At 42.5% G+C, this 26,887-nt stretch overlaps 2 protein-coding genes across 2 annotated transcripts in view; one reads left to right on the forward strand and one right to left on the reverse strand.

The window, feature by feature from the left end:
* LOC138946752 (cyclin-T1-like) overlaps positions 1-26,887 on the forward strand; it is a 110,054-nt gene that overhangs the window by 39,660 nt on the left and 43,507 nt on the right. The gene's annotated exons all lie outside the window — the stretch shown is intronic.
* The window catches only part of LOC138947447 (uncharacterized), a 58,130-nt gene that overhangs the window by 16,901 nt on the left and 14,342 nt on the right, over positions 1-26,887 (reverse strand). Inside the window, exons 15-35 of the mRNA XM_070318921.1 lie at positions 26,164-26,325; positions 24,803-24,890; positions 23,486-23,629; positions 19,003-19,194; positions 17,493-17,590; positions 15,537-15,709; positions 15,051-15,175; positions 14,240-14,338; positions 13,657-13,801; positions 10,768-10,866; positions 10,424-10,546; positions 9,816-10,002; positions 8,968-9,099; positions 7,819-7,980; positions 6,739-6,829; positions 6,253-6,396; positions 5,437-5,628; positions 4,610-4,707; positions 4,287-4,459; positions 2,650-2,774; positions 1,743-1,841 (exon numbers count right to left, since the gene is read on the reverse strand). Coding sequence (XP_070175022.1) covers positions 1,743-1,841; positions 2,650-2,774; positions 4,287-4,459; positions 4,610-4,707; positions 5,437-5,628; positions 6,253-6,396; positions 6,739-6,829; positions 7,819-7,980; positions 8,968-9,099; positions 9,816-10,002; positions 10,424-10,546; positions 10,768-10,866; positions 13,657-13,801; positions 14,240-14,338; positions 15,051-15,175; positions 15,537-15,709; positions 17,493-17,590; positions 19,003-19,194; positions 23,486-23,629; positions 24,803-24,890; positions 26,164-26,325 — 2,851 coding nt within the window. The remainder of the gene's footprint in view (positions 1-1,742; positions 1,842-2,649; positions 2,775-4,286; positions 4,460-4,609; positions 4,708-5,436; positions 5,629-6,252; positions 6,397-6,738; positions 6,830-7,818; positions 7,981-8,967; positions 9,100-9,815; positions 10,003-10,423; positions 10,547-10,767; positions 10,867-13,656; positions 13,802-14,239; positions 14,339-15,050; positions 15,176-15,536; positions 15,710-17,492; positions 17,591-19,002; positions 19,195-23,485; positions 23,630-24,802; positions 24,891-26,163; positions 26,326-26,887) is intronic.

A 26,887-nucleotide genomic window follows, 5' to 3' on the forward strand; every position in this document is an offset into this window, starting at 1 on the left:
GATTCTAGTTTGTGATGATAAATGGTATTTTGACTTTGAAATTAGCTTCAACGCAAAATATTTATTTTTTTATTCAAGGTACGTAACCGCTCGGTGCGGTTTTTTTAATAAATCGAATCTGGGGTAAAATCGATCGAATTACATCACAAAACTGCTACAGTTGCAAGATATTGCCATGATTTTCTCCCTCGAGATAATTGTTCCGCTTGAAATTGGTGGAGAAACATTCAGTCTGAAGATAATTTTACATGTCACGTGAGTATAGGGTGCTGTATTTACTGGCGTGTCAAACAAACACTCGTGCTTTACAGAGATGTAGGTTTTACCATTGTTTTCTTCAATAGTTTGTTTGTTTACTTAACGCCCAGCCGACCACGAAGGGCCATATCAGGGCGGTGCTGCTTTGACATATAACGTGCGCCACACACAAGACAGAAGTCGCGGCACAGGCTTCATGTCTCACCCAGTCACATTATTCTAACACCGGACCAACCAGTCCTAGCACTAACCCCATAATGCCAGACGCCAGGCGGAGCAGCCACTAGATTGCCAATTTTAAAGTCTTAGGTATGACCCGGCCGTGGTTCGAACCCACGACCTCCCGATCACGGGGCGGACGCCTTACCACTAGGCCACCGTGCCGGTCTTCTTCAATAGACAATTGGGGAAAAAAAAGAGAGAGAAAAAAAAAATATGAACATACAGAACCAACAACACGCTTTGAGTTCAGTGGGGTGAGCCTACGGACCTCTTCCTTTTCTTGTAAATCCCTTATTTACATTTGTCAAAACATTGTCTTCACTTTAATAGTCCAGTCTCGCTGACCACGCTATTTACACAAGTACTTGTGCAAATAGCCTGTGCAAAGGCTATACCATGTGTACCATTGCCAGTTGACATAAGACATAAGATCATTTATTGTCCATACAATTTAACAATGGATGGAAAAGTGCGGTTCATCTGCGCTTAAAACAACGGAACAACATAATTATGATAAACAACCATAAAAAATAAAAATAAAAACAATAAAACATACGAAGTACGAACACTCAAAGGCACGCCCGCCAACATTCATACTGCACACACACACACACACACACACACACACACACACACACACACACACACACACACATACGCACGCCAATGAGTTGCTGGTAAGAGATGTGACCAATGCATTGCACTTCTATCACAATCCGAAAACGTATAGATAATAAAACATGTTGACGTAATCGTTTGCAAGTTTCCATGAAGAGCTGACAAGCACGTACACGAAGACGAGTGAATGTTTCTGCCAGGTCTGTACGGACACGGAGAAAATAACAATAACGCTTTTGTGAAGGTCTCACAGAATTTCCGTAAGTCTTCCTGTTAATAGTACACCATACACTTCTGTTGAGGTGTTCCTTGGTCCCCCTAAAATTATAATTGGGGTTCCCGGGACCCTCTATACTGAAGGGAGCCCGGACTTGGGTTTATCCTCTTGATTCTGGGTTTAACATACAATCTCTTAAAATACAAAAACCATAACATCCTAAGCAAATTTACAATGAAACCCGCTGATAAGAAAGACGAGTTGAACATGTTGTCCCTTTCTTTTATCCAAGGTTTCTCTTATCCAGAGACCTCGGGTATAAAAACATTATTTGGTAATTTTGTCTCTTATCCGAGGCAACCCCCTCGTATTCAGCAGTTCCTTCGGCGATACCGATACTAGGACTTCACTATCACACGCAGTTTACCCGAGTCTTGCTCCAATGTCGGCAGCAACTGAATAGTCTTCAGGTGTTTGGGTGTAGACACTGACAGGGCCAGGGTGTCCCCGATAGCTTCGTGGAAACCTATGGTGACGAAAGCAGCAATGACAAAAGTGATTCAAACATGGCGATGCATTGAGGCGTTCACCTCTGAACGATTTTTTTGGCCGGAGGATGCTTTCTTTGGCCATACATATATCACATTTAAAGCCAAGTGGTCTTTTGATTTCATCTTATACGTTTACAGTACGTCGACCCAGTGGTCTTTTAACAAGACAGACAAACACTTATGATACAGATAAATTCCCCGAAATCGGCGTATGGCTGCCTGAATGGCGGGGTAAAAACGGTCATACACGTAAAAATCCACTCGTGCTTAAAACATGAGTGAACGTGGGAGTCTAAGCCCATGAACGAAGAAGAAGAAGAAGAAGATACAGATAATGAACTTATCTCAAAATTGTAAATGTAACCGAACGTTTAACTGTAAATGTAACGTTTTGTTTTGATATAAATTAAACGTTCCAATAACCTACCATTGTTGTTTTTTGATTCTGAATGTTGGAACGTTTATTTGAGATGTTATGCTTCTTGTTAAGTGTGGTATTGGCTCAGACCTACCTGGGTAAATAGCAACTGCCTTGGAGACGTAAGCCTAGTTCTTGTACTGCGGGTAGTACTGCATGTGACCCATTTCGTGATGAAAAGTAAATTACTTACCTGGATTTGCACCTGATTGGAACAGTTTGGGCTGGTTCTTGTACACCCATTTCGTGATGAAAAGTAAATTACTTACCTGGATTTGCACCTGACTGGAACAGGTTGGGCTGGTTCTTGTACTGCAGGTAGTACTGTATGTGACCCATTTCGTGATGAAAAGTAAATTACTTACCTGGATTTGCACCTGACTGGAACAGGTTGGGCTGGTTCTTGTACTGCAGGTAGTACTGTATGTGACCCATCTCGTGGTGTATGGTAACCAGGTCGTCCATCGTGATGTCCGTACACATCTTGATCCTGAAATCACCAAATGGATGTAAACCATGTCACATTTTTAAGCGATTGTTTACTCACAAGTTCTGTATTTGTGTCAACTGTGTATGTGTAGTCCATAAGGAATACAAACTTCCTAGATTCAACTTGTAAGGTAAGCTGAAATTAAGTTCTGCAAGGAAATATATATTTCTGTGCAGATGTAAATACATAACCACAATTAACATTAGCGTTGCTTGTTGTGTGGGCCTTAGTGTTTCTGTAGTTTTACATGCCACCCAATGTTTCCTCAAAAAAAGTGTATAACTAAATATATATTGATAAAGCTTAATCCAGGCTGCTGGAACAAGTAATCAGATAGGAAATACTGACTTCCAACCACTGTTATGGCGACCCACATTTAAAATCAAGTCTGAAAAAGGATGGCGTCTTTCAAAAGGGCAAAATTTACACAGGTTATTCACAGAAAATGTGAGAAAACAGTTAGTTAAAAGGGAAAGAGTCTTAAATCGGGAGGTCTTTAAAGGGGGAGGGTTTTTTGTTTGTTTGTTTGTTTGCTTAACGCCCAGCCGACCACGAAGGGTGATATCAGGGCGGTGCTGCTTTGACATATAACGTGCGCCACACACAAGACAGAAGTCGCAGCACAGGCTTCATGTCTCACCCAGTCACATTATTTTGACACCGGACCAACCAGTCCTAGCACTAACCCCATAATGCCAGACGCCAGGCGGAGCAGCCACTAGATTGCCAATTTTAAAGTTTTAGGTATGACCCGGCCGGGGTTCGAACCCACGACCTCCCGATCACGGGGCGGACGCCTTACCACTAGGCCAACCGTGCCGGTGTAAGGGGGAGGGTTTGGGATCCACTGCATTGCTGTGCATGACGACAATAGCCAAACTTGAAACCTCTGCATACGGAAGGAAAATCAGCGGGTCGCTGCACACCTGTCATTTCTACCGCTCCAAGGACGTTGGTCCGAAACTCAGGTAATATTACATTGAATCAAATAACAAGAAAGGTCACATTTTTGGAAAGTTTAATAGACGAATTTCGGAAATAACTCCGTCGGGTTTGTATGGGTTGTGAATGAGTGAATACTTCACAAACTCCCCAATCCAGAATCCTTTTAGCAGGAATGGTTGGTTGGTTGGTTGGTTATAGTTTCTTTTATTGTCCCCACAACCTATATGGCTATTCAGGACCGATGCAGCTTTGTATGAAGGTGCTAACAGAATCATGTCAGACTCATGTGTTCACATTTGGTTCTTGAAAACATGTACAAATCTTGTCCTGGAGGACATCCAAAAATAACACCTTCAGAGTTTCTGCACTGTAGTGTTTGACTCAAATGTCTTGTATGCCCACACACTTGGTGAGCACATGTTCAAGGGTCCCAGGCTCATCACATCCTAAACATCAACAGAGGTAATTAACACTTCACTTTCATACTTGAATCCAGAATCCTTTATGCAGGGACGATTTGATTGCGTGTACAGTGTATACGGGTAAAGAGCACTATGAAGTTTCTACCTGAAGTCCTTGCCGTTGGAAAAGTCCCAGGCTGAAGCGTGGCAGACGACATCCCGGCCGTCATGTGGTCTCTCCATCATGGAGTGTTGCCAGAAGGTCAAGGGCATTGCCTCCAGGCCCAGCGACACGAAGAACTCCTCGGCTGTCGTGAACATCTTCTCTACAGTGTAACCCTGCACATATATAACCCGCCAGGTGCTTTGTAAACCACGATAAAGCAAACACGAAGAACATCTTCTCTATAGGCGGCTATTTCAAGATATCCATGAACACGTTTTACAACTTTCCTTTCCAGTCAAAAGGAGATTCGACGAAAGTCTTACCTGTTGTAACAGCTGAGGAGTGACGTCAATGGCTGTCTTGTTGGAAAATGGCAATAACACGTCATACAGGTTTTCCCACGACTGGGCCCACATGTTACCTGGTGACAGGTAAATATATATATTCACACGCTCTTAGTCTTAACTTCATTTGCTACAACCCAGATTTTATGTAATTAAAAAAAAAGATTTTCACCATCATCTCATTTCACTCGCTGAAACACGACAAGAACAAGAATACATTCTGTATATCATATGATAGATATCATGAAAACTAGTTTTGAAAAACATGGAAAGCTCAGTGTCAACACAGTTTTCAATGAGAGTATCACATCTCTAGGATACCATAAACATGTTGGCATAGACTTGTATCTAGGGACACATTATCACAATATTTCTGCGACTCAAAAGTCGGTTTTGAAAAAATCAGCCAACAATACTATAAACAAAAAACATTAATTACATCCTTTCCCACTGTATTGTATGTATATACCCAAAGCATTGGAAGCCGCTTACGCCACACATGTCGACCAGATTACGGCAATCAAAGGCGTGCCAGCCATACTTAAAAGAAACAAAACAACAATAACATCGATCCTAACCAACGGCATTTGCCCAGAATATGGGAAGCCACTGGCACCATAACTTCACCGCATCAGAAAAAACTTTTGACAACATCAGCCAACCATACATTATACAAACACAATTAAACTTCCTTACCCACAAGATGTGCAGGGATGTGACCAGAGTATGGGGAGCGAATTGCGCCATAAATGTCGACTTTGAAAACATCAGCCAACCATACATTAAACTAACAAAATTAAACTTACCCACAAGATGTGCAGGGATGTGACCAGAGTATGGGAAGCGGCTTGCACCATAAATGTCGACCAGCTTACGACGGACGAAGGCGTGCAACTGAGTGTATAGAGGGCTGAGCTGCTCCAGTAGTTTTTCAAGGTCCGTTTGGAATGTGTCGGACTCGTACACGTTACGCCAGTATTCTCCGGTGTCTGCGTAACCTGTTACATGAAATGTCGGAATGTTGCGAGTTACAGGGGGCATAGTTGTTATGGTTACTTCTTTAGAAATTTATAACTCGCACGTTGTCATTTGATTTTTCTTGTTTTTGGTGGGCCATAATAAACTTTTTGCTGTTTTCTCACGTGTGTGTGTGTGTGTGTGTGTGTGTGTGTGTGTGTGTGTGTGTGTGTGTGTGTGTGTGTGTGTGTGTGTGTGTGTGTCTGTGTGTCTGTCTGTGTGTGTGTGTGTGTATGTGTGTGTGTGTGTGTACGTGTCTGTGTGTGTGTATGTGTGTGTGTCTGTTTGTGTTTGTGTATGTGTGTGTGTGTGTATGTGTCTGTCTGTGTGTGTGTATGTGTGTGTGTCTGTCTGTGTGTGTGTGTATGTGTGTGTGTGTATGTGTGTGTGTGTGTTTGTGTATGTGTGTGTGTAAGTGTGTGTATGTGTGTGTGTGTACTGTGTATGTGTGTGTGTGTGTGTTTGTGTGTGTCTGTGTGTGTGTGTATGTGTGTATGTGTGTGTGTGTGTGTGTGTGTGTGTGTGTGTGTGTGTGTGTGTGTGTGTGTGTGTGTGTGTGTGTGCTTGTTTTATTTATTGTTGAAATTAAATGTGTATATATTTACCAAGGGCGCGCACGGCTTCATTGCTTAGTTCCACAAACTTTTCATATCCATCCTTCATCCGGGGACCTGTTACGTCACGCCATCCTTTCCACGCCCACAGCAACTCGTCATAGTCTCGTGACGACGCCATAAGACGCGTCAGTCCTGCACATCGTAAAGCGGTATGAATATCTCGTGACTCGTTCGTGCATGCGTCTGTGCGTGCGTACGTGTGTTCACAATAAGTAAATACCCCCAGAATGCGGAGCTATGGCTCTGCATGTTTGACATAATCTAGAACAGGACATGCCTGCCATCCTCAAGGGGTTTCGTTTATTATCGCATTACTCAAGTAACAAATGGCCGAAAACACTCGCTCTCAAAGCGTATAAAACAGCAACACAGAAACATAAATGCTGGTTGTATTAAAATCCTTGGTCTTTTTTCTCCGCATTACACTTCATTTTAAAGCAGGCCGGCAAAAAAAAAAAAACTTCCCACACCTACCTGGTTCTAGTGACAGCGTTGTGCTCTTTCCCGGAACGGGCACTTTCGCCTTGGCGTAGATTCCTTCGATGGTGGACTGCGCTTCTTTCAACTAAAACGAAAGAGGATAAACAATTCTTCATTTACACTGATGTCTACAGAGCTTAACTCTTAGAAATGAGTGGATGTGTATGATTCTGCCTGATATTTATAAAGATTAACTCTTAGAAATGAGATATTTGGTGTGATTCCGCCTGATATTTATAAAGATTAACTCTTAGAAATGAGTGTTTTCATGTGATATTGCCTGACATTTACAGAGATTCACTCTTAGAAATGAGTATTTTGATGTGATATTGCCCGAAATTTAACGAGATTAACTCTTAGAAATAAGCATTTTGATGTGATATTGCCCGACATTTACCTAAATTAACTCTTAGAAAATAGTTTTTCCTTGTGATGCCGCCTGACATTTACAAAGAATCACTCTAAAACAAAGAGTGTTTCCATGTGATACAACGATGTGCCTTTGATGTTATCCACACAAAACAATCAGCTGACCAAAACCAAAAAAACAGATCTCAATACGAATAGTTATTTTCAAAACATTTCTATTATGGCACGTAATACTTGTAACACTTGAACTGACTCACTTACAGAAAAGACGCAGGAAGAGTGATAACAGTGAAATAAATAACAGTCGAAATTAATTCCAACTTAAACCTCATAGTTGCCGCTGCAACAAGTTTTCAAAACCCCTTTTTATGAGTTGTAAAGAAGAGGTCCAAATCATTCAGGAGCTATGAGGAAAATGCCATAATGAGCTGTCAAAGAAATAGACAAAATCAGGATCATGACTAGATGAAAGTATGTCCACATCTACACAAAAACAAAACAAAAGAAAAACAAACAAACAGACAGACAACAAACAAAAGCACATCCAAAATGTACAATTCAACCTGCCCTGGCGACAAACAGCCCATTACATCCATCCTAAAGAAACTTCGATAAGGACCACCGTTTTATACGGGCAACTTGGTTGGTCCCTTAGGGGGTCGTTATAGACACGTTCGACTGTATATCCCTCAGATAACAACCAACCTGTTTTAACTTGGTCTGGTTCTTCATGGCGGAAGTACCGATGTCTGCCGCAGACCGGAACTGACGTACGAGAGTGTCGTCCGCGAAATGCTTCCAGTCGTAATGCTCAACTTCCGCTGCTTTCTTCTGCTGCCACTGAGCGAAGACAAGATCCCCTTTCACCTGAAAATGACGAGTAATTCTTGATTTGATTGTAAAATACCGACACATGCACGTCTTAGTTTGTTAATTCAGTCGTTGTCGTCCCTCATTAAAACCAGTTATGTTGAAGTCATGAACAAACCCCAGCTCTCCTCGACTCTCGTAATCTTGATATTGAGGAGACTGAGCTAACAAAAACAACAAAAACAACCTCAACATAAAACAACCACAACGATAAGAAGAAGAAGAAGAAGAAGAAGAAGAAGAAGAAGAAGAACAAGAACAAGAAGAACAAGAACAAGAAGAACAAGAACAAGAAGAACAGGAACAAGAACAAGAAAAACAAGAAGAACAAGAACAAGAAGAACAAGAACAGGGAAGAACAAGAACAGGGAAGAACAAGAACAAGAAGAACAAGAACAAGAAGAACAAGAACAAGAACAACAAGAACAACAAGAACAACAAGAACAAGAACAAGAACAAGAACAACAAGAACAAGAAGAACAAGAAGAAGAAGAACAGGAACAAGAAGAACAAGACGAACAAGAACAGGGAAGAACAAGAACAAGAACAAGAAGAACAACAAGAAGAACAACAAGAACAAGAAGAACAACAAGAAGAACAACAAGAACAAGAAGAACAACAAGAAGAACAACAAGAAGAACAACAAGAAGAACAACAAGAAGAACAGGAACAAGAAGAACAAGACGAACAAGAACAGGGAAGAACAAGAACAAGAACAAGAAGAACAACAAGAAGAACAAGAAGAACAAGAAGAAGAAGAAGAAGAAGAAGAAGAAGCACAAGAACAAGAAGAACAAGAACAAGAAGAAGAACAGCAACAACACTTTAACTACTGCTCAGACCAACAATGTGGAAACAACACACAAGACACCTTTGAATGTCCATCAACAACAGAGACCATAAAGTCAACGTACTAGCGAATGTTTCGTTTTGTCCATAAATAACTTTTCGATGAACAAAACTGTCTTTTTTTTTTATTCATACCTGAGCCCGTTGGTTTTCGTCAGTGACATTGGTGGCGTAATTCCAGGCCAGGAAGGAAGCCTTGGACACGACGTCCTTCGCTTCCTTGTCGTACTCCTCTAGCCACTCCTGGGCCGCTGTTTCGTCATGAATCTGAAAGTTTTACCAGATATAACTTCAGCTTTATTGTCCCCTCGCTGGGAAATTCGGGTCGCTTTCTCTCAGTGGAAAGCTGGCAGCAACAGAGGGGCGCTACCTACCTACGGTGTAAGCAGGCACCCGCACTTAAGGAAGAATGACCGTGTTTTTTTAAGTGCCACTGTGGTGACACGGGGGTGGAACATGGAAACCGTCTCTGAGTCTGCACATAAAAGTGACCCTTGTCCGTCCCGGCCCGGATTCGAACCTGTTACCCTAGGATCCAGTGCTCTACCAACTGAGCCACATGGCACCAAACCCCAGACAAAATACAAAAGAATGGGGCAAAATGAAACAGAATGTGTCCCTCTAAACCCGGATATGGTTCATGAAATATATTGGAACTGCAAGAAAAAATCATTAGCTTTTTGCTCCAACGGTTTTTCATCGTGAGTGCGTTCTACAACTTTTATCATCATTTTAATCATTTGCATTCACACTATGACCACCGCCATTTTCGGAGCTGGATATGTTTGAATCAAAAGCGAATCATTTAATGTTTATCAGTTTTTAAGATCTGCTTCATTTGCATACTCAGGACAACGTAAATCTTGATATAGTTGTAATGGACGTGCAGTTGTGCAAACGAAATATTCAAGAATCAGTCAAAATCAGTTGAGATTGTTAAGCTGAAAATCAACCCTCAACCCCCACTTCTATCTAATACTGACCTTATGCGTTGACCCAAGGGGGCAGTTGTCAGTCCATCCAACCGACAGCCCAGCGTTCTCCTTGGCCAGCCAGTCGGTCAGCGGTTGGAAGTAGTCCAAGATGGCCGAAGCGTTCATGTCACGCTGACCGTTGAACGCCTGGAGGATGTCCTGCCAAGGCTGGGAGGCGCCTTTCTTCAACATATCGCTAGACACGACCAAAACAATTATGATTGAAATACTCATGCCAAAAGTGATAATTTCTGAAGAGATCGTTATGGTTTTTGCAAAGTTCATTTTGGTGCACGCTTAATCACATACGGCAAGGATTTAAGAAAACTCAGAGGACTCTTCTTGAACCTCCCTCCCACATCGAAATCTGTGACGTCAAAAGCGGAACAAAATAAACAAAGACGTCATAATGCGATACATGTAGATCTACACATACCAATACTCGATAGTGTGGCTGCATTCTGCGAAAAATGGGCGTGCTGTAGTTTGAACTTTGTTTCACCTTTGACGTTAGAGGTCTCACTTTGGAAAAGAGGATCACAAGAGACGTCTTGGTTTGTGTACTCGATCGGTGTTGTTTGTCATTAAGGAGCGCTTCGAGGCTTGTGTGCACTCACCCGAAAACCCTGCCCGCCTCCTTGGACTGGTAGAAGTCACAGTGATGTAGAGGTCCCTTGTGATTGGCTGCCTCGCACAGCCGTTGGTAGAATGTGAACTGCATCACGAAACTCACAAAGTACCTGAAGGACAAACAAATAAAAAAGCCTCATTATACCTGTTAAACTTACTATATCTGTTGTTACAAGCAACAACAACAACAACAACAACAACAACAACAACAACAACAACAACAACAACAACAAAACCAACATAAACAACAACGACACCAGTAAACCCGTAATACAGCCAATCACATCAAATGTCAAAGTACAGACGAACTAAAGTAAGAGTGCAGTTGTACCTAATGTAGGGCGTGTTGTCCGGCACGTGGAACTTGGAACCAGGGTCAAAGTCATCCTGTGTTCTGTCCACTGGCGGCGATACTCCTTGCAATTTACACCTGAAAAAACACACACTCACAAAATCAATTAAGAAATTGAATTTTTTCCTTAAGCCTGAAATTAATTTGACAAAGTCGCCTTCGCGAAGTCTACTACATGAAGCTCGCCTCACGACAGAATATCTTGGTACGAATAAGAGGAAGGTCCCAAAACTCGCATACCCAAACTGACAGCATCCTTTTATTTTTTTTTAATATTTTAAGTTATTGAGACATCCCAGTGCACTAAGGGATTTATAGAGCAAATCGAGAAAATTCATTATTGAACGAAGCGCATAGCGCTAAGTTCAATAATTATTTTCGAGATTTGCTCTATAAATCCCTTAGTGCACTGGGATTGTTTCAATAACGATATTGTCAGTACCGCCAGAGAAAAAAGAAGATTCAAAACGCACATTTTGCAACGCGCATTTGGATAGGCGTAACTGTGTGGTCAGGTTTTTGTGTCAGATCTACTTTTGTGTGGGCTGTCTCAAGTGTGTCGTGCTTTCGTCACACGCAAACTCTTGTTTTAATTTCTGTTGCTAAAAAGTGATGATCTTTCATAGAGACCTCATTTAAACTCGGAGAAAGGACTGTGTTCTTAGTTATTTGCGATTCGAAACCTTCATCGAGCTTCGACAGATTGACTGTGCAGAGTGTTGCCCCTTGCCAAGGTCGACGGTAAGCACATTTTCAAAAGTAAATGTTGCATGTTTCTCGTGTGGTATCTTCACTCATCGGGGAGTGTGGTACTAAATATGAACGGTGAGAATGCTCTGAACCCTACACGTATTATATCCTCATCGTTTTATCGTTCACATTTGCCCAACATGTTAATTTGCTGAGCGGGATTTATGTTGTCTGCTAGGCTATAGCAATCGAACCACTGCACTGAGTCTCATTTCAAAAACAAAAATTGCTCGTCACGTTGCACTGAGTCTGCACGCATGAGGCAGGCTGGTAATAAGTCTTATATAATATATTATGGTATGAACGTTCTAAACCCTACACGTTTTCGATTCCGATTGTTCTTGCCTTGAAATAATAATTCGGAAAACATTCATTTACTGAACAGATGCAGTCGTATTTCAGTGTAGTCTGATACGTGCTGATCTAGCTGCTACGTAATCGGAATAACACTTGTGTTTTCTGTTAGCTGCTGGGAATTGTATACTAACTCATCATTTGGTAATGTGGATAATAAGCTACATGCCACTAACATGGCATAATTATGAGAGGAATCTTCGCAAGTCGAAACTGAAAAATTAGACACAGCGGGTTCTAATTTTAGATCAGTGGCAACTGTGGCACATGCACATGCAATCTGTCAGAAAAAACCCACTTCTGCTTTAATTGAGAAGCAGGAAATTTATGGTCATAATCATTGGTATTGTGGAGAATATAAGCTACATGTCATTAATTAATTCTGAGGATGAGAGTACACTCTCGCTTAGGCAAAGGGCGGAAGAATACGCTCTGTGGAAAAGTTAGCGCACTACAGTTTTAGCGCATCGCCATTAGCCAATCAACTGGTTCACATCAGTCATGTGACACCAGTACTTACTGACAATTTTTTTTTTATAGAACATTTGTGTTACAATAAGAACAAAATTGAGGCATGATAATTAATCTTTAAAGGAACAGTGCAGCTCACAGCCTTCGTTTCGCGTTTTTGTTGCAACTGAGTGCATTTACAGTTCAAAAATCCTCCTATGGTAGTAAAACAAACCCAAAACTACCCATCGACGACATCTGTGAAGCTCGACAGTTTCTTGTTCACGCGAGTGCATAAATTAACCTAGTTATTACGTGGTGTTTGGTCGGAGTTCGATTCAACTGAGTGATCCCGGCCTCCATTTTGTTTTACACAAACTCATGATGACGTCTGACATAGTTTGCTAGTGACGTGTCTTTTTGTGCATGATGTGGTGATCTACCTGATCTAAATTTAGATCCAAAAATAGGTCAAGACCAGCCGGGTCCGAGTACGAAATTAATTCGTAAAAAAATCGCAGTTCTTGACTCTTTGGGTGCAAGTCAATGAAACTTGGTAGTTATTCTAACGGATAGCTGCCTGAGGTATGACAAAAAGCCCCAGGGGCTCCGTGCACCTGGATTTGACAAGTTCAGTACCTTTAATGTCTGTAACACTAACAGATGCTGTTTTTGTTAACCTATTGCATGTTACATTTCTTTGCAAACTTCCTTCGGGTTAAAACATGTCCCGGCTCAACCATAACAGGCAAGCAACAAGGCTGGATCAAGTGTATAAGAGGGAGGGGATTCCAAAATGAGGCATGGGTACAGGGGTTTACCAGGACGGTTGAAATGTAGCATTTGAAAGGGGTATTTTGTATATTTGCCGGTGTCACGAACTGAAAACACTGCCTGAACAATCCCTCTGAATGCGGTCAATGCGCATGCGCTAACATGGGGAGATTAATCAGGTCGTGAACAACCTAACCCTAACCCTTACTCTAACCCTAACCCATGGTTCGTTCGGTCAAAGGGTCGCATTTTTTAAGTCCAAGATTGGCGCATGCGCATTGACCGCATTGAGAGGGATTGTTCAGCAGAGTTTTCAGTTCGTGACACCGGGCTTTCAAAACCCATGACCCCCCCCCCCCCCCTCACCCCCTAACACCCTTAGATCCAGTTACGGGCAAATGCACAACGCTCGCAACAGGGAAGAACTGCTGTTTATACTCGTACGAGGGGAGGGGATGGGGGATTAAGTACCCGTTTACCTGGCTAAAGAAACGGGTACTATCTAATCCCCCATCCCCTTCCCTCCACACAAAGACCTACCTGAGTTGCCACCACTTGTCGTTGTAGTGGTCAGGTGGAGTTTCCCCCGAGAAGACTGACCACCTCCACTGGTCAATCAGATAGCCGAAGGGCAGGAAGGCGATTTTCTCCAGGGCTGTCTTCAGCAGAAAGTTGATGTCTGCATCTGTTGACAGCGGTCAAAGGAACTGATGATAATTACTGTGTTTAATTGGAGTTACACGCGAATTTCTTTTCGGTTCTGAATTAAAACTGAAAAGATGAATATGTCTTACGATCTGAATGGGACAAGAGTTCTTTTTGTACGATCTTAAAATAGAAACGAATTTTGTCAAACGATCTTGCTTACCTTGTCCGAAAGGAAATACGGACTACTTTCTTGAACGATCTTAATTGCATCATTTTATTGCACGATCCTTAATTCCACAAAATGTTATTCTGCGATCTTAAATTCCACAAAATGATCTTGTCCGATCTGACCTGATGTATCTGATGTTTGTATACAGAGCATTTTGTGATCTTGCACGTGGAAGGATCTACGATGATCGACAAGATAGTCACGAGAAAGAAGGAATGTTTTTTTTTTACTCAATTGAATACTGACCTGTGTCATTTTCCACTTTGTTGAGAAGTCCAATCTTGTGCAAGTGAACCGGCGTTGCCACTGACAACGCCATGGTGTCTCCGATAGCCTCGTGGAAACCTGCAAAGAAAAGGAAAACGTCAGCAAAAAGAGTAGCACGGATCGCGTAAACCGGTATTTTACCAAATAAATACAATTTTTAAAGAACATTAAGAAATAGTGGTTTACAAATTCAGTGTCGAAAATTGCAGGGAGCACAAACAAATTACCAAAGTTGGAGAAGGAGAGAGGGAGAAGGAGAGAGAGATAGAGAGAGAGAGAGAGAGAGAGAGAGAGAGAGAGAGAGAGAGACAGGTATATATATATATATATATATATATATATATATATAGAGAGAGAGAGAGAGAGAGAAAGAAACTGAAACTGAACTTTATTACAAAAGGATATCGGTTTTGGGCAAAGCCTAATCTTACAGCCTGTCCCTTAAACAAACACTTGAGAGAGAGAGAGAGAGAGAGAGAGAGAGAGAGAGAGAGAGAGAGAGAGAGAGAGAGAGAGAGAGAGAGAGAGAGAGAAGAGAGAGAGAGAGAGAGAGAGAGAGAGAGAGAGAGAGAGAGAGAGAGAGAGAGAGAGAGAGAGAGAGAGAGAGAGAGACCGTGTGTTTGTGTCTGTCAATGTGTATGTATGTGCAATGGTGGCCATTTATTTGGAAGTCAAATAACATTTCAGTCACTTCTCTAACAATCTTATCGAAATTGTACCGACAGAGGAGAAGAAGGGGAAACCTGGTCCTAGACATAACACACCTGTTGTAGAAAGGTGAGATACTTACCTGGATTTGCACCTGTCTTGAAGATAATAGGCTGATCCTTGTATTGCAGATAGTACTGAATGTGACCCATCTCGTGGTGTATCGTGATCAGATCCTCCATGGTGATGTCAGTACACATCTTGATCCTACAACCAGCAACACACAGGCTTGAAGTCGTTATATACTACCCGTCATAAACAAGCGAAATTGATAAATTTAGTCAATCTGTCGAACTCACAGAATGAACCTACAATCTGAGGATATCATTTGTAGGAACGCTCATGTAAAGTTACATGAAGATCGGCCCAGTAGTTTTCTCTGAATCGCTCTACACATATACACAGACAGACAGACAGACAGACAGACAGACAGACTGACAGACTGACAGACACACATACCACCACCCTCGTCTCTATTCCCCGTATATATTAAAACATAGGGCGGAGGGTGGTGAGGGAAAGAGGGATAGGGGTGGTGGGAGGGGAGTGTATCCACAGTACCACCGACCTGAAATCCTTGCCGTTGTAGAAGTCCCAAGCGGAGGCGTGGCAGACGACCTGGCGGCCATCTTGGGGTCTCTCCATCATGGAGTAGTTCCAGAAGCGGGGCGGCATGGCACTCAGGCCCAGAGACGTGTAGAAGTCCTCTGCCGTGCGAAACATCCTGTCCACTGTCCAGCTCTGCAACAGGCGTACAGAAGCTGAGAAAATCAGGTATAAACAAGGAGGGAGTCTAAAAATGGAGGTGAATTTGCTGAGGCTATGAGCAAAAACTCTGAACAAGTTAGGTGAATTTGCTGCTCAGGCTATGAGCAAAAACTCTGAACACGTTAGATGAATTTGCAGAGGCTATGAGCAAAAACTCTGAAAAAGTTAGGTGAATTTGCAGAGGCTATGAGCAAAAACTCTGAAAAAGTTAGGTGAATTTGCTGAGGCTATGAGCAAAAACGCTGAACAAGTTAGGTGAATTTGCAGAGGCTGTGAGCAAAAACTCTGAACAAATTAGGTGAGTTTACAGAGGCTATGAGCAAAAACTCTGAGCAAGTTAGGTGAATTTGCAGAGGCTATGAGCAAAAAGTCTGAACAAGTTAGGTGAATTTGCAGAGGCTATGAGCAAACACTCTGAACAAGTTAGGTGAATTTGCAGAGGCTATGAGCAAAACCTCTGAACAAGTTAGGTGAATTTGCAGAGGATATGAGCAAAAACTCTGAACAAGTTAGGTGAATTTGCAGAGGCTATGAGGAAAAACTCTGAACAAGTTAGGTGAATTTGCAGAGGCTATGAGCAAAAACTCTGAACAAGTTAGGTGAATTTGCAGAGGCTATGAGCAAAAACTCTGAACAAGTTAGGTGAATTTGCAGAGGCTATGAGCAAAAACTCTGAACAAGTTAGGTGAATTTGCAGAGGCTATGAGCAAAAACTCTGAACAAGTTAGGTGAATTTGCAGAGGCTATGAGCAAAAACTCTGAACAAGTTAGGTGAATTTGCAGAGGCTATGAGCAAAAAGTCTGAACAAGTTAGGTGAATTTGCAGAGGCTATGAGGAAAAACTCTGAACAAGTTAGGTGAATTTGCAGAGGCTATGAGCAAAAACTCTGAACAAGTTAGGTGAATTTACAGAGGCTATGAGCAAAAACTCTGAACAAGTTAGGTGAATGTACAGAGGCTATGAGCAAAAACTCTGAACAAGTTAGGTGAATTTACAGAGGCTATGAGCAAAAACTCTGAACAAGTTAGGTGAATTTGCAGAGGCTATGAGCAAAAACTCTGAACAAGTTAGGTGAATTTGCAGAGGCTATGAGCAAACACTCTGAACAAGTTAGGTGAATTTGCAGAGGCTATGAGCAAAAACTCTGAACAAGTTAGGTGAATTTGCAGAGGCTATGAGCAAACACTCTGAACAAGTTAGGTGAATTTGCAGAGGCTATGAGCAAACACTCTGAACAAGTTAGGTGAATTTGCAGAGGCTATGAGCAAACACTCTGAACAAGTTAGGTGAATTTGCAGAGGCTATGAGCAAACACTCTGAACAAGTTAGGTCTTAAAAGGGAAGAAGTCTGAAATTGGGGGTGGGGTGGGGGGGGAGGGGTCTAACAAGGGGTGTTCCATCGTAAAGCAATATCGTTTAAGCCTGTATGACAAAACATTAAGGCAAAAAAAATTTAGTCTGTTTACGGTAACATAGGCAAAAAAAAAATAGGGTCGGTAGGTCGGGATTTAAAAAAAAAATTTCTCCCAAAAACCATATTGGTAAGTTATTTTGCCAAAAAACAAAGACTTTTTTTTTCTTTTTTTTTCTTCATATTTTTTTCTCCCAAATGCCAAAAAAAAGTCTAGGGTCGCGCGAAAAAATAGGGTCGGTCGGGATACCGTAAACAGACTTTTTTGTGTGTTTTGTTGCCTAACCATCATGTTCAGCCAACATGGAATCTTGCATGACCGAAGAATGGTGGAAGCAGCCTACCTGTTTCACCATCTCCTCAGTGACATCCACGCTTTCCTTCCCAGGGAAGGGCACCACAAGGTCATAGACGTTGTTCCACGTTTGTGCCCACATGTTGCCTTGACAACCAAGGGAAAGGTCAGTAAAGTTAAGGTTAAAGTTCAAGGTCAGGTTAAAGTTCATAGAGTTACATCTCTAACTATGATTTTGTAAAATTCGAAGACCGGGTATGCAATACCAGAAGAAAATCGCAAGCAGAAAATTCATACAAAAAGGTTAAATACAGTTACTGAATCATGACAAAAACACGGACAGATAAACATTCAAATACAAACAAACTCGTTCTCTCTTTCACAGACAGACACACAAGGACTGGGTGGCCGAGTGGTAACGCACTTGCGCTCGGAAGCGAGAGGTTGCGAGTTCGACCCTGGGTCAGGGCGTTAGCAATTTTCTCCCCCCTTTCCTAACCTAGGTGGTGGGTTCAAGTGCTAGTCTTTCGGATGAGACGAAAAACCGAGGTCCCTTCGTGTACACTACATTGGGGTGTGCACGTTAAAGATCCCACGATTGACAAAATGGTCTTTCCTGGCAAAATTGTATAGGCATAGATAAAAAATGTCCACCAAAATACCCGTGTGACTTGGAATAATAGGCCGTGAAAAGTAGGATATGCGCCGAAATGGCTGCGATCTGCAGCTGGTCGATGTGAATGCGTGATGTATTGTGTAAAAAATTCAATCTCACACGGCATAAATAGATCCCTAGCCCTGCGCCTTGAGTCCGAGTCTGGAGATACGCGCGCGATATGAGACTTCATATAACATAACATAACACACATACACACTCACCCCCCATCACACAAACACGCACACATACACAGAACCCTCGAGATATGCCAATCACAAAGCTATCACCTAAAAGAAGCAGCCAGCTTCTGAAACCAATTGTATGAAAGAAGAAACAAAACAAAAATTACAACGACAGCGACCACCACCACCACCACCACCACCACCACTATCATCACCATTACAGTGGAGCCCCCCTTTTAAGACCCCGCAAAATCTGAGATAGTCAGGTGTTAAAAAGGAGGTAGTCTTAAAATTGATGTTAATTTACAAAGGCTATATAATTATATCAATCAATCAATATGAGGCTTATATCGCGCGTATTCCGCGCGTGGGTACAGTTCTAAGCGCAGGGATTTATTTTTTTATTTTTTATTTTTATTTTATGCAAGTTGTATTGCGCACATATTCAAGGCGCAGGGATTTATTTATGCCGTGTGAGATGGAATTTTTTTACACAATACATCACGCATTCACATCGGCCAGCAGATCGCAGTCATTTCGGCGCATATCCTACTTTTCACGGCCTATTATTCCAAGTCACACGGGTATTTTGGTGGACATTTTTATCTATGCCTTTACAATTTTGCCAGGAAAGACCCTTTTGTCAATCGTGGGAGAGTTAAAAAAAAAGAAGTGGTATCTTTAAAGGAGGGTTGCACCGTACCACCACCACAACTCACCCAATATGTGAGCAGGGATGTGACCGGACTTGGGAAATTTGTCGTCGCCATATTGTTTCATCAGACGATGGCGAACATAGGTGTGCAACTGCTGATACAAGGGACGTAACTGCTCCAGCAAGGCCTCTAACTCCCCCCGGAAGTTCTTGTCTTCGTACGTGTCTCGCCATCTTTCTCCCATGTCGGCAAAACCTGGGATAAAAGAGAAATGAAATTAGATTTACAGGCAATTATCTTTTAAGATCTAAGAAACAACGATCTAAATGCATGCGACATGAGACTTATGCGGAACTATTTTCCTGGCACCTGAGAGGTGATAGTAGTTTGTTCATTTCAATGCTTGTTAGTCTCTGAGGTGCCAGGAGACTGGTTCCGTACAACTCTCACTAACTCTATTGCACATGTCGTATGTATTAAGAGCGCGTATTTCCCTCAGACCTTAAAAGCAACAACACACCTCTGTCTCATTGGTTTAAGATTCTACGGAACAACCGAATAGGATCCATGCCGAATCGGGTGTGTGTGTGTGTGTGTGTGTGTGTGTGTGTGTGTGTGTGCGTGCGTGCGTGTGTGTGTGTGTATGTGTGTGTGTATGTGTGTGTGTGTGTGTGTGTGTGTGTGTGCGTGCGTGCGTGCGTGTGTGTGTGTACGTGCGTGCGTGCGTGTGTGTGTGTGTGTGTGTGCTGTGCGTGCGTGCGTGCGTGTGTGTGTGTGTGTGGGTGTGTGTGTGTGTGTGTGTGTGTGTGTGTGTGTGCGCGCGCCCGCGAGTGTACAAGTGCGTGTGTGCAGGTGCGTGCGTGTTTGTACAGGTGCGTGAGAGAGCAGGTACGTTTTTGATTTCGTTAAGCAGCTAAACACGGATGTTGCTTTGATTTTTTTCTGCACAGTTACATAAAAATGTGCAGACTAAGCCATCCTGACCGATACGTACATTCAAAATAAGTTGTGCAAACATCTCCCCCTCGACACTTTACTACCCCCCTCCAAAAAAATAAAAAAATCCAAAACAATCAGCTGACCAACTGACCTGACCCAGTTGCCTAACATGTTTCTCCGATAACGGACATGACCTAGTTATTTGACCTGCTTCCGTTGCCGGGCAATGCACGTTCTGAATCCATCACATCCCGCACCCCCGTTTATGTTTCACACTATCTTCCCATCAACGTAAGACTGTTGATAACTTTCTTGAATCTTGCATACTGGTGCAACTTTCTAGGGTTGAAGATTTTAGGTACGCTCCATTCTCGCTGGGCTGAACGCTGTTATCGTTTTATCGTCAAAGTTCCTCGGGTCATTTATATTTCTTTCACAAATAAAAGTGGACACACATTCATTTTTTGTACAGCACCTGTATCAACTAATAAGTGCTTTTTAAAAAAAAATCATTTCTTATCGTTTAAAAAACATCGCAATTTTGAGATTCCTCCCCCCACCCCCTATCCCAAATGATTATGAATTCCATTCATTGTTTTTCAACTGTTAAAAGTATATGTCAATATGCAAGTCAATACGGACATAATACCACTTTTGATCACACACAAACAAATAATTCAATTTCATTCAGTTTGTAACCAAGGTCAACAAGTTAGTTAAGACGGACATAGCTCCTTTAGAATTTTTTTAAATGCTCAAATATTTTACTCTTTTTAACTGGACCCCGTGAGCATACATTACCAGTATGTCACCTTATACGGACCACCAGCCATACTTTTAATTATCTTAATTGTTACATTTATGATACATTTTACAACTGCTAACAGCATGACATGGCAATACAGCGGGTACTAAGGACAGAGCTCTTTATATATTATTCAAAATGTCAAATATTTCGTTAATTTTTTTTTTACAATTTCTGAAAGGAAAAACGGCAACGTCAGCTAATACGGACAGCACTTTCATTTTTGCTGTAATTTTCAAATATTTTCTTCTATTTTATTTGTTTATAAATGCTAAAAGCATAATTATCATGTCAACATTTCTGCTGATACGGACATATCCCCTGTTAGTTTTGTTATTTCTAAATATTAAAGTTATTATCTTTTTTAACTACTGAAAGCATAACTTTTCAATCTGCCAACCGATACGGACATAGCTATACCTCATGCCTTCACCAAACAAGGAGGGGGCGGGGGTAAAAGGGGTGCATACAATCTGATTAGTGGGTCTTAGATTTCCCCCAGGTATTGGTACAGGTGACGTTGCCCTCTCACTGTGAGATAAGGGAGTAACATTCCGATTTTTGTTAAACAAGTTTAACAAGAGGCGAAGCCTTCAAGGACAAGGCTTACGTAAGAAATCAACAAACAGTAACACAAACTCAATCACTCCGTCACACATACACACACAGTCGGCATAGGTGACACGGTGCAACTGAGAGTGCGAGACACTTGATCTAGATCTGTCTGTCTGTAGCCTACTTACTTACACGACTGCCTGAGATGGCCAGATCGACACTGCGTCTGCGCTTTCGACAGCGCTGCGCTTCCTCGCGCAGACACTGGAAACACGCTGTGCAGATTAACCTGTAGGAAATCTCCTTTGGTGTCTTCTTTATCTATTTTTCTGGAGCTACGAAACCGAACAATGTAAAGTCGTCTTCTCCGACTGAATCGGCGAACTGCAGCTCGGTGATAACTGTATCTATACCACAATCCTTCACGCAATCTGACCGAACCTTGACCCCTGACCTGGTCTACATACCACACACGACACAAACCAGTCACCTGATTTTACCCCCCCCCCCCAAAAAAAAACCCACCACCCGTTTTCTTTGGATACACACTTTAACTACGTACATACGTGCCGACGAAATGTTGATCATTGCTTCAATACTTTGAAGCTGTTGCTTGATAATAACCAGGTAAAATTAGTATTTCGGTGTTCAGTCAAATGTTAAAGTTTCTATCACAGACATACATACATACATACATCCATACATACATACATACATACATACGCACGCACAGACAGACAAAAGTTAGCATCGCATAGGCTTCACTTACGTGAGCCAAAAACGAGTTCGTGGGTGGATTTTGATAATAATTATTTCAACTTCCGTCTCAGTTGATAAACCCGTCGTTCCTCGGTGTACATTCCCTTGATGTGTTGATCTCGTTGCGTCCCTCTCCCCCTCCCTCACAGTCGTTCTCACTAACCTAGTTCCTAGACGCCTTCGTTCCCAAGTTGCACGAATGATGTGGGGTCCCGTACTGTCTCTCCACAGTTCCCCCACTTACTCCCCCCGAACATCCTCCTCCCACCCCTTCCCCCACTGTCTTTCTGTAGCAGTGGGCCCCAAACCTAAAAGAATCGCACATTGCTTTGAGATTGTCCACTCTCTTCAATATACAGACCTCTTTCCTATGACGTCCTTCTAGCTTACGAGCGTCCATGACGTTATTTGCATTTTACTGTCATCGGGCGAGACAGGTTCCAAGTAGTCTTGGTAAGCAATGCCACATTTAGACAATTTCCAAGTAGTCTTGGTAAGCAATGCCACATTTAGACAGGTTCCAAGTAGTCTTGGTAAGCAACGCCACATTTAGACAGGTTCCAAGTAGTCTTGGTAAGCAGTATGCCAAATTTAGACAGGTTCGAAGTTGTCTTGAGTAGGCAACGCCACATTTAGACAGGTTCCAAGTTGTCTTAGTAGCGTAGCCAACGCCACATTTTGACAGGTTCCAAGTAGTCTTGGTAAGCAATGCCACATTTAGACAATTTCCAAGTAGTCTTGGTAAGCAATGCCACATTTAGACAGGTTCCAAGTAGTCTTGGTAAGCAATGCCATAACAGTTAGACAGGTTCCAAGTAGTCTTGGTAAGCAATGCCACATTTAGACAGGTTCCTAGTTGTCTTGGTAAGCAACGCCACATTTAGACAGGTTCCAAGTAGTCTTGGTAAGCAACGCCACATTTAGACAGGTTCCAAGTTGTCTTGGTAAGCAACGCCACATTTAGACAGGTTCCAAGTAGTCTTGGTAAGCAACGCCACATTTAGACAGGTTCCAAGTTGTCTTGGTAAGCAACGCCACATTTAGACAGGTTCCAAGTTGTCTTGGTAAGCAATGCCACATTTAGACAGGTTCCAAGTTGTCTTGGTAAGCAATGCCACATTCAAGCCTGTCCTTAAATGGGCGAAGTCGATTTTGCGAAGTATGCTTTGCGAAGCTGGCCGCACGGGGCTTTTGCACTGAATTTTCGGTAAAAAAGATTTCGCGAAGTCGATTTCGGGCTCAAGTAAGGCCCGCCTTTAGACATGTTCGAAGTAGTCTTGGTAAGCAGTATGCCATATTTAGACAGGCTTCAAGTAGTCTTGGTAAGCTATGCCATATTTCTCACTGACCCAGTTCCTGGACGCCTTCGTTTCAGAGCTGCACGAACTCGGTGTATATGACTGTCCTTCCTGTGAGCTTTTGTCGCGTTCCCCCACAGTTCTCCACCCCTTCAGACACCCCCTCCCCTTCCTGTCTTTTTGTACTGACCCAGTTCCTGGACGCCTTCGTTTCCGAGTGTCACGAACTGTGTGTACATGTCCTTGATGTGAGGCCCCGTGGCATCTCTCCACAGTTCCCAGGCCTGGGTCAGCTCCGAGTAGTTACGACTCTTAGCCATCAGGCGTGTCAGATCTGAATACAAACAAACATGAATAGAGTCAAAAACGGCCCATAACGGCTTAAGTTGATTCAAAATGACCCAAAACGGTATACATCAAAAACGATCACAAAACGGCATAGGCCTACATTAATACAAAAAAGAAGATCAGAAACGTCATGTATTGAACCAAAACGGCATACTACTGAGAAAAACACCCCGGCAAATGTCAAACAAAAATAGGCACATAATGCACCAAAAACAGAATAGATGTATATTATCAAAACGCCATATGCTGAATCAAAAATGGGAATATGTAAATTCCTGCGCCTTGAATATGTGCGCGATATAAATTGCATAAAAAAATTATAAAAAATTTGTTAAAAAAATTAAAAAAATCCCTGCGCTTAGAACTGTACCCACGGAATACGCGCGATATAAGCCTCATATTGATTGATTGATTGATATGTTGAACCACAAAGCGGCATAATTATTTAATCTTAAACTGCATTTAACTTCCGACTTACACAGTTCTTCTAAATGTAGATACAAATTAAGGAAAGCAGCGCCTCTCGTTCGCTGAATATCAAAGGCAAGTAATCAGACGACTGAAACTGAATTTGTTGCTGTCTCTGAAACAAGAAAAAGCTCAAAAATTCATTTTTGACGATGTGAACATTTTGTGTAAACGTCCGGATGAGTTTTATAATGGTGGCTGCAGCTGGGAAACCGCGTACGGAGCTTCTGTGCGTTGATGTTTTACAGAGCTTCTGTGCGCTGATGTTTTTCAGAGCTTCTGTGCGTTGATGTTTTACAGAGCTTCTGTGCGTTGATGTTTTACAGAGCTTCTGTGCGTTGATGTTTTACAGAGCTTCTGTGGGTTGATGTTTTACAGAGCTTCTGTGCGTTGATGTTGTACAGAGCTTCTGTGCGTTGGTGTTTTACAGAGCTTCTGTGCGTCGATGTTTTACAGAGCTTCAGTGCGTTGATCTTCTCAAGCAATCCATGTTGAAGGGATACACAGGGAATGTATCCCTTGGTCTTCTGACCGGAAGTTCTTGTTCCCTCCTTTATTTGGCCTTCACCTTGAGAAAGCGGACATTGCTGGGTCACGAGGTCCGGTTAATGGTGCATAATGTCAACAATATTTACAAAATAAATACACTTTGAACAAGAAACTGCGTCACGTGTAAGACTGTTACACTTACCTGGGTCCAGGTGCACACAGTGGTTGTCCGAGAGACAGACAGTGGCCGTGCTGTACGCCTTCGCCATGTTGGCCATCACCTCGCTCAACTGCACGTGATACACACAGTGTTACATGACATTCTTCTTCTTCTTGGTTTGAACCATTTTTATTCAGCAAAATTACATACAACAAAGCCGCATACAATCAATTACAATCAATTAGTAAATGGAGCACAACAAGCAAAGCTTATAAACGTGCTCTTAAAAGCAATATGATATTTGGTTTGGCGGAGGATGCGGGGAACTGTAGAAGGGAAAACGAAGGAGACACAAATAAACAAGCAAAATACATCTTCTTCTTCTTCTTCGTTCGTGGGCTGAAACTCCCACGTTCACTCGTGTTTTTGCACGAGTGGGCTTTTAAGTATATGACCATTTTTACCCCACCATTCAGGCAGCCATACTCCGATTCCAGGGGAAGCATGCTGGGTATTTTTGTGTTTCTATAACCTACCGAACTCTGACATGTATTACATGATCTTTTCCGCGCGCACTTTGTCTTTTGCTTGCGTGTACACACGAAGGGGAATAAGGCACTAACAGGTCTGCACATAAGTTGACCTGGGAGATCGGAAAAATCTCCACCCTTAAACCGCCAGGCGGCCGCGGCCGGGATTTGAACTCACGACCTTCCGCATTGGAGGCCGATGTCTTATCTACTAGGCCACTGCGCCCGTCGTTTCATGACATTAAAGCCCCACTTTATAATGGTAAGTATGCAGACCGCAAGCAAAGTACCCATGCGCTATAGTGATTCGTCAACAGCAGTCATGCACACTAAGCATTTTTCCGAGCAGAGAAGTTTTCATGCGGTACCGGAATAAAAGACAGCTACAGCTGCACCTTAACATTTGTCGTTCTTTGTTCGTTTGTCCGCAATACACACCAAAGATACCATAATACTCCGCCTCGTGAAAACAGCTCGCCCCACTGTCTCAGTTCTGGCCAGGCTTCCAATGGTATGAGACCATCCCTCCACTGGTGCCTTTTTTTTCTCGGAAATTATTCCATTAACAAATGTAAGTTTCCACAGCAAGCATTCAAGGTGTTAATTTTGTGTATGTGACCAAGTTGTGGAATAGTCTTATCCCTAGGCAAATTAGCCTGGCCAAATCTGAGACATCGAGGCGAACTGACATCATCATCATCATCATCATCATCATCATCATCATCATCATCATCATCATCATCATCATCATCATCATCATCATCATCATCATCATCATCATCATCATCATCATCATCATCATCGTCGTCATCATCATCATCATCATCATCATCATCACCACCACCATCAAGTCTCGTCAACAAAAATACCAACCTGTTTGATTTTGCTCTCATCTTTCATGGCGTTTGTGCCGATGTTCCCGATACTCTTCAGCATGCGCTTTTGTGTGGCGTTGCCAAGGTGATCTAGGTCAAACATGGCGGCCTGACGCGCGTTCTCTTTCTGAAACTTGGACACCTCCAGGCTGTAGTCCACCTGGTTGCCATAGAAACGAGAAAGACAACCATGGAAATTGAGCTGCCCTTACTTAGCATACCGCAAAACAGGTGGACCTAACAGGGAGAGGGACGGGGACAAACCCCACCTCAAAACAACAACAGCCCAATGGCCACTCTCTCTCCACCCCGTCCCCTCACCTCATTCACACACACCCACAGGTCTTGGTTGGTTGTGCAGTGGAACGCCCCTTTTAAGACCTCCAAAAACTCAGGTCTAAAAAAGGAGGAAGTCTTAAAATGGGGGTAAATTTACAGAGGGTATGAACAGAAAGTCTGAGAAACATGGTCTTAAAAAGGAGGAGTCTTAAATTGGGGGTTACTCTGTATTGACGTTCCACGTCGAAATGCTATCGTAAAAGTGATAACCTTACACGCTTCGTAATATCCCCCTGCCTCCCCCCGACCTATTTCCTGAAGTTCCCACTCACTTCAACGACTACCCCCTCCACCCGCGCCCTCCCACATTCATGCATACCTGTAGTTCTTAGTTGTAGTCAGTGATACTGGTGTTATAGTTCCACGCCAAAATGCTGTCGTTG

Source organism: Littorina saxatilis, linkage group LG14 (genome assembly GCF_037325665.1).
Source record: "Littorina saxatilis isolate snail1 linkage group LG14, US_GU_Lsax_2.0, whole genome shotgun sequence".
Taxonomy (NCBI): Eukaryota; Metazoa; Mollusca; class Gastropoda; order Littorinimorpha; family Littorinidae; genus Littorina; species Littorina saxatilis.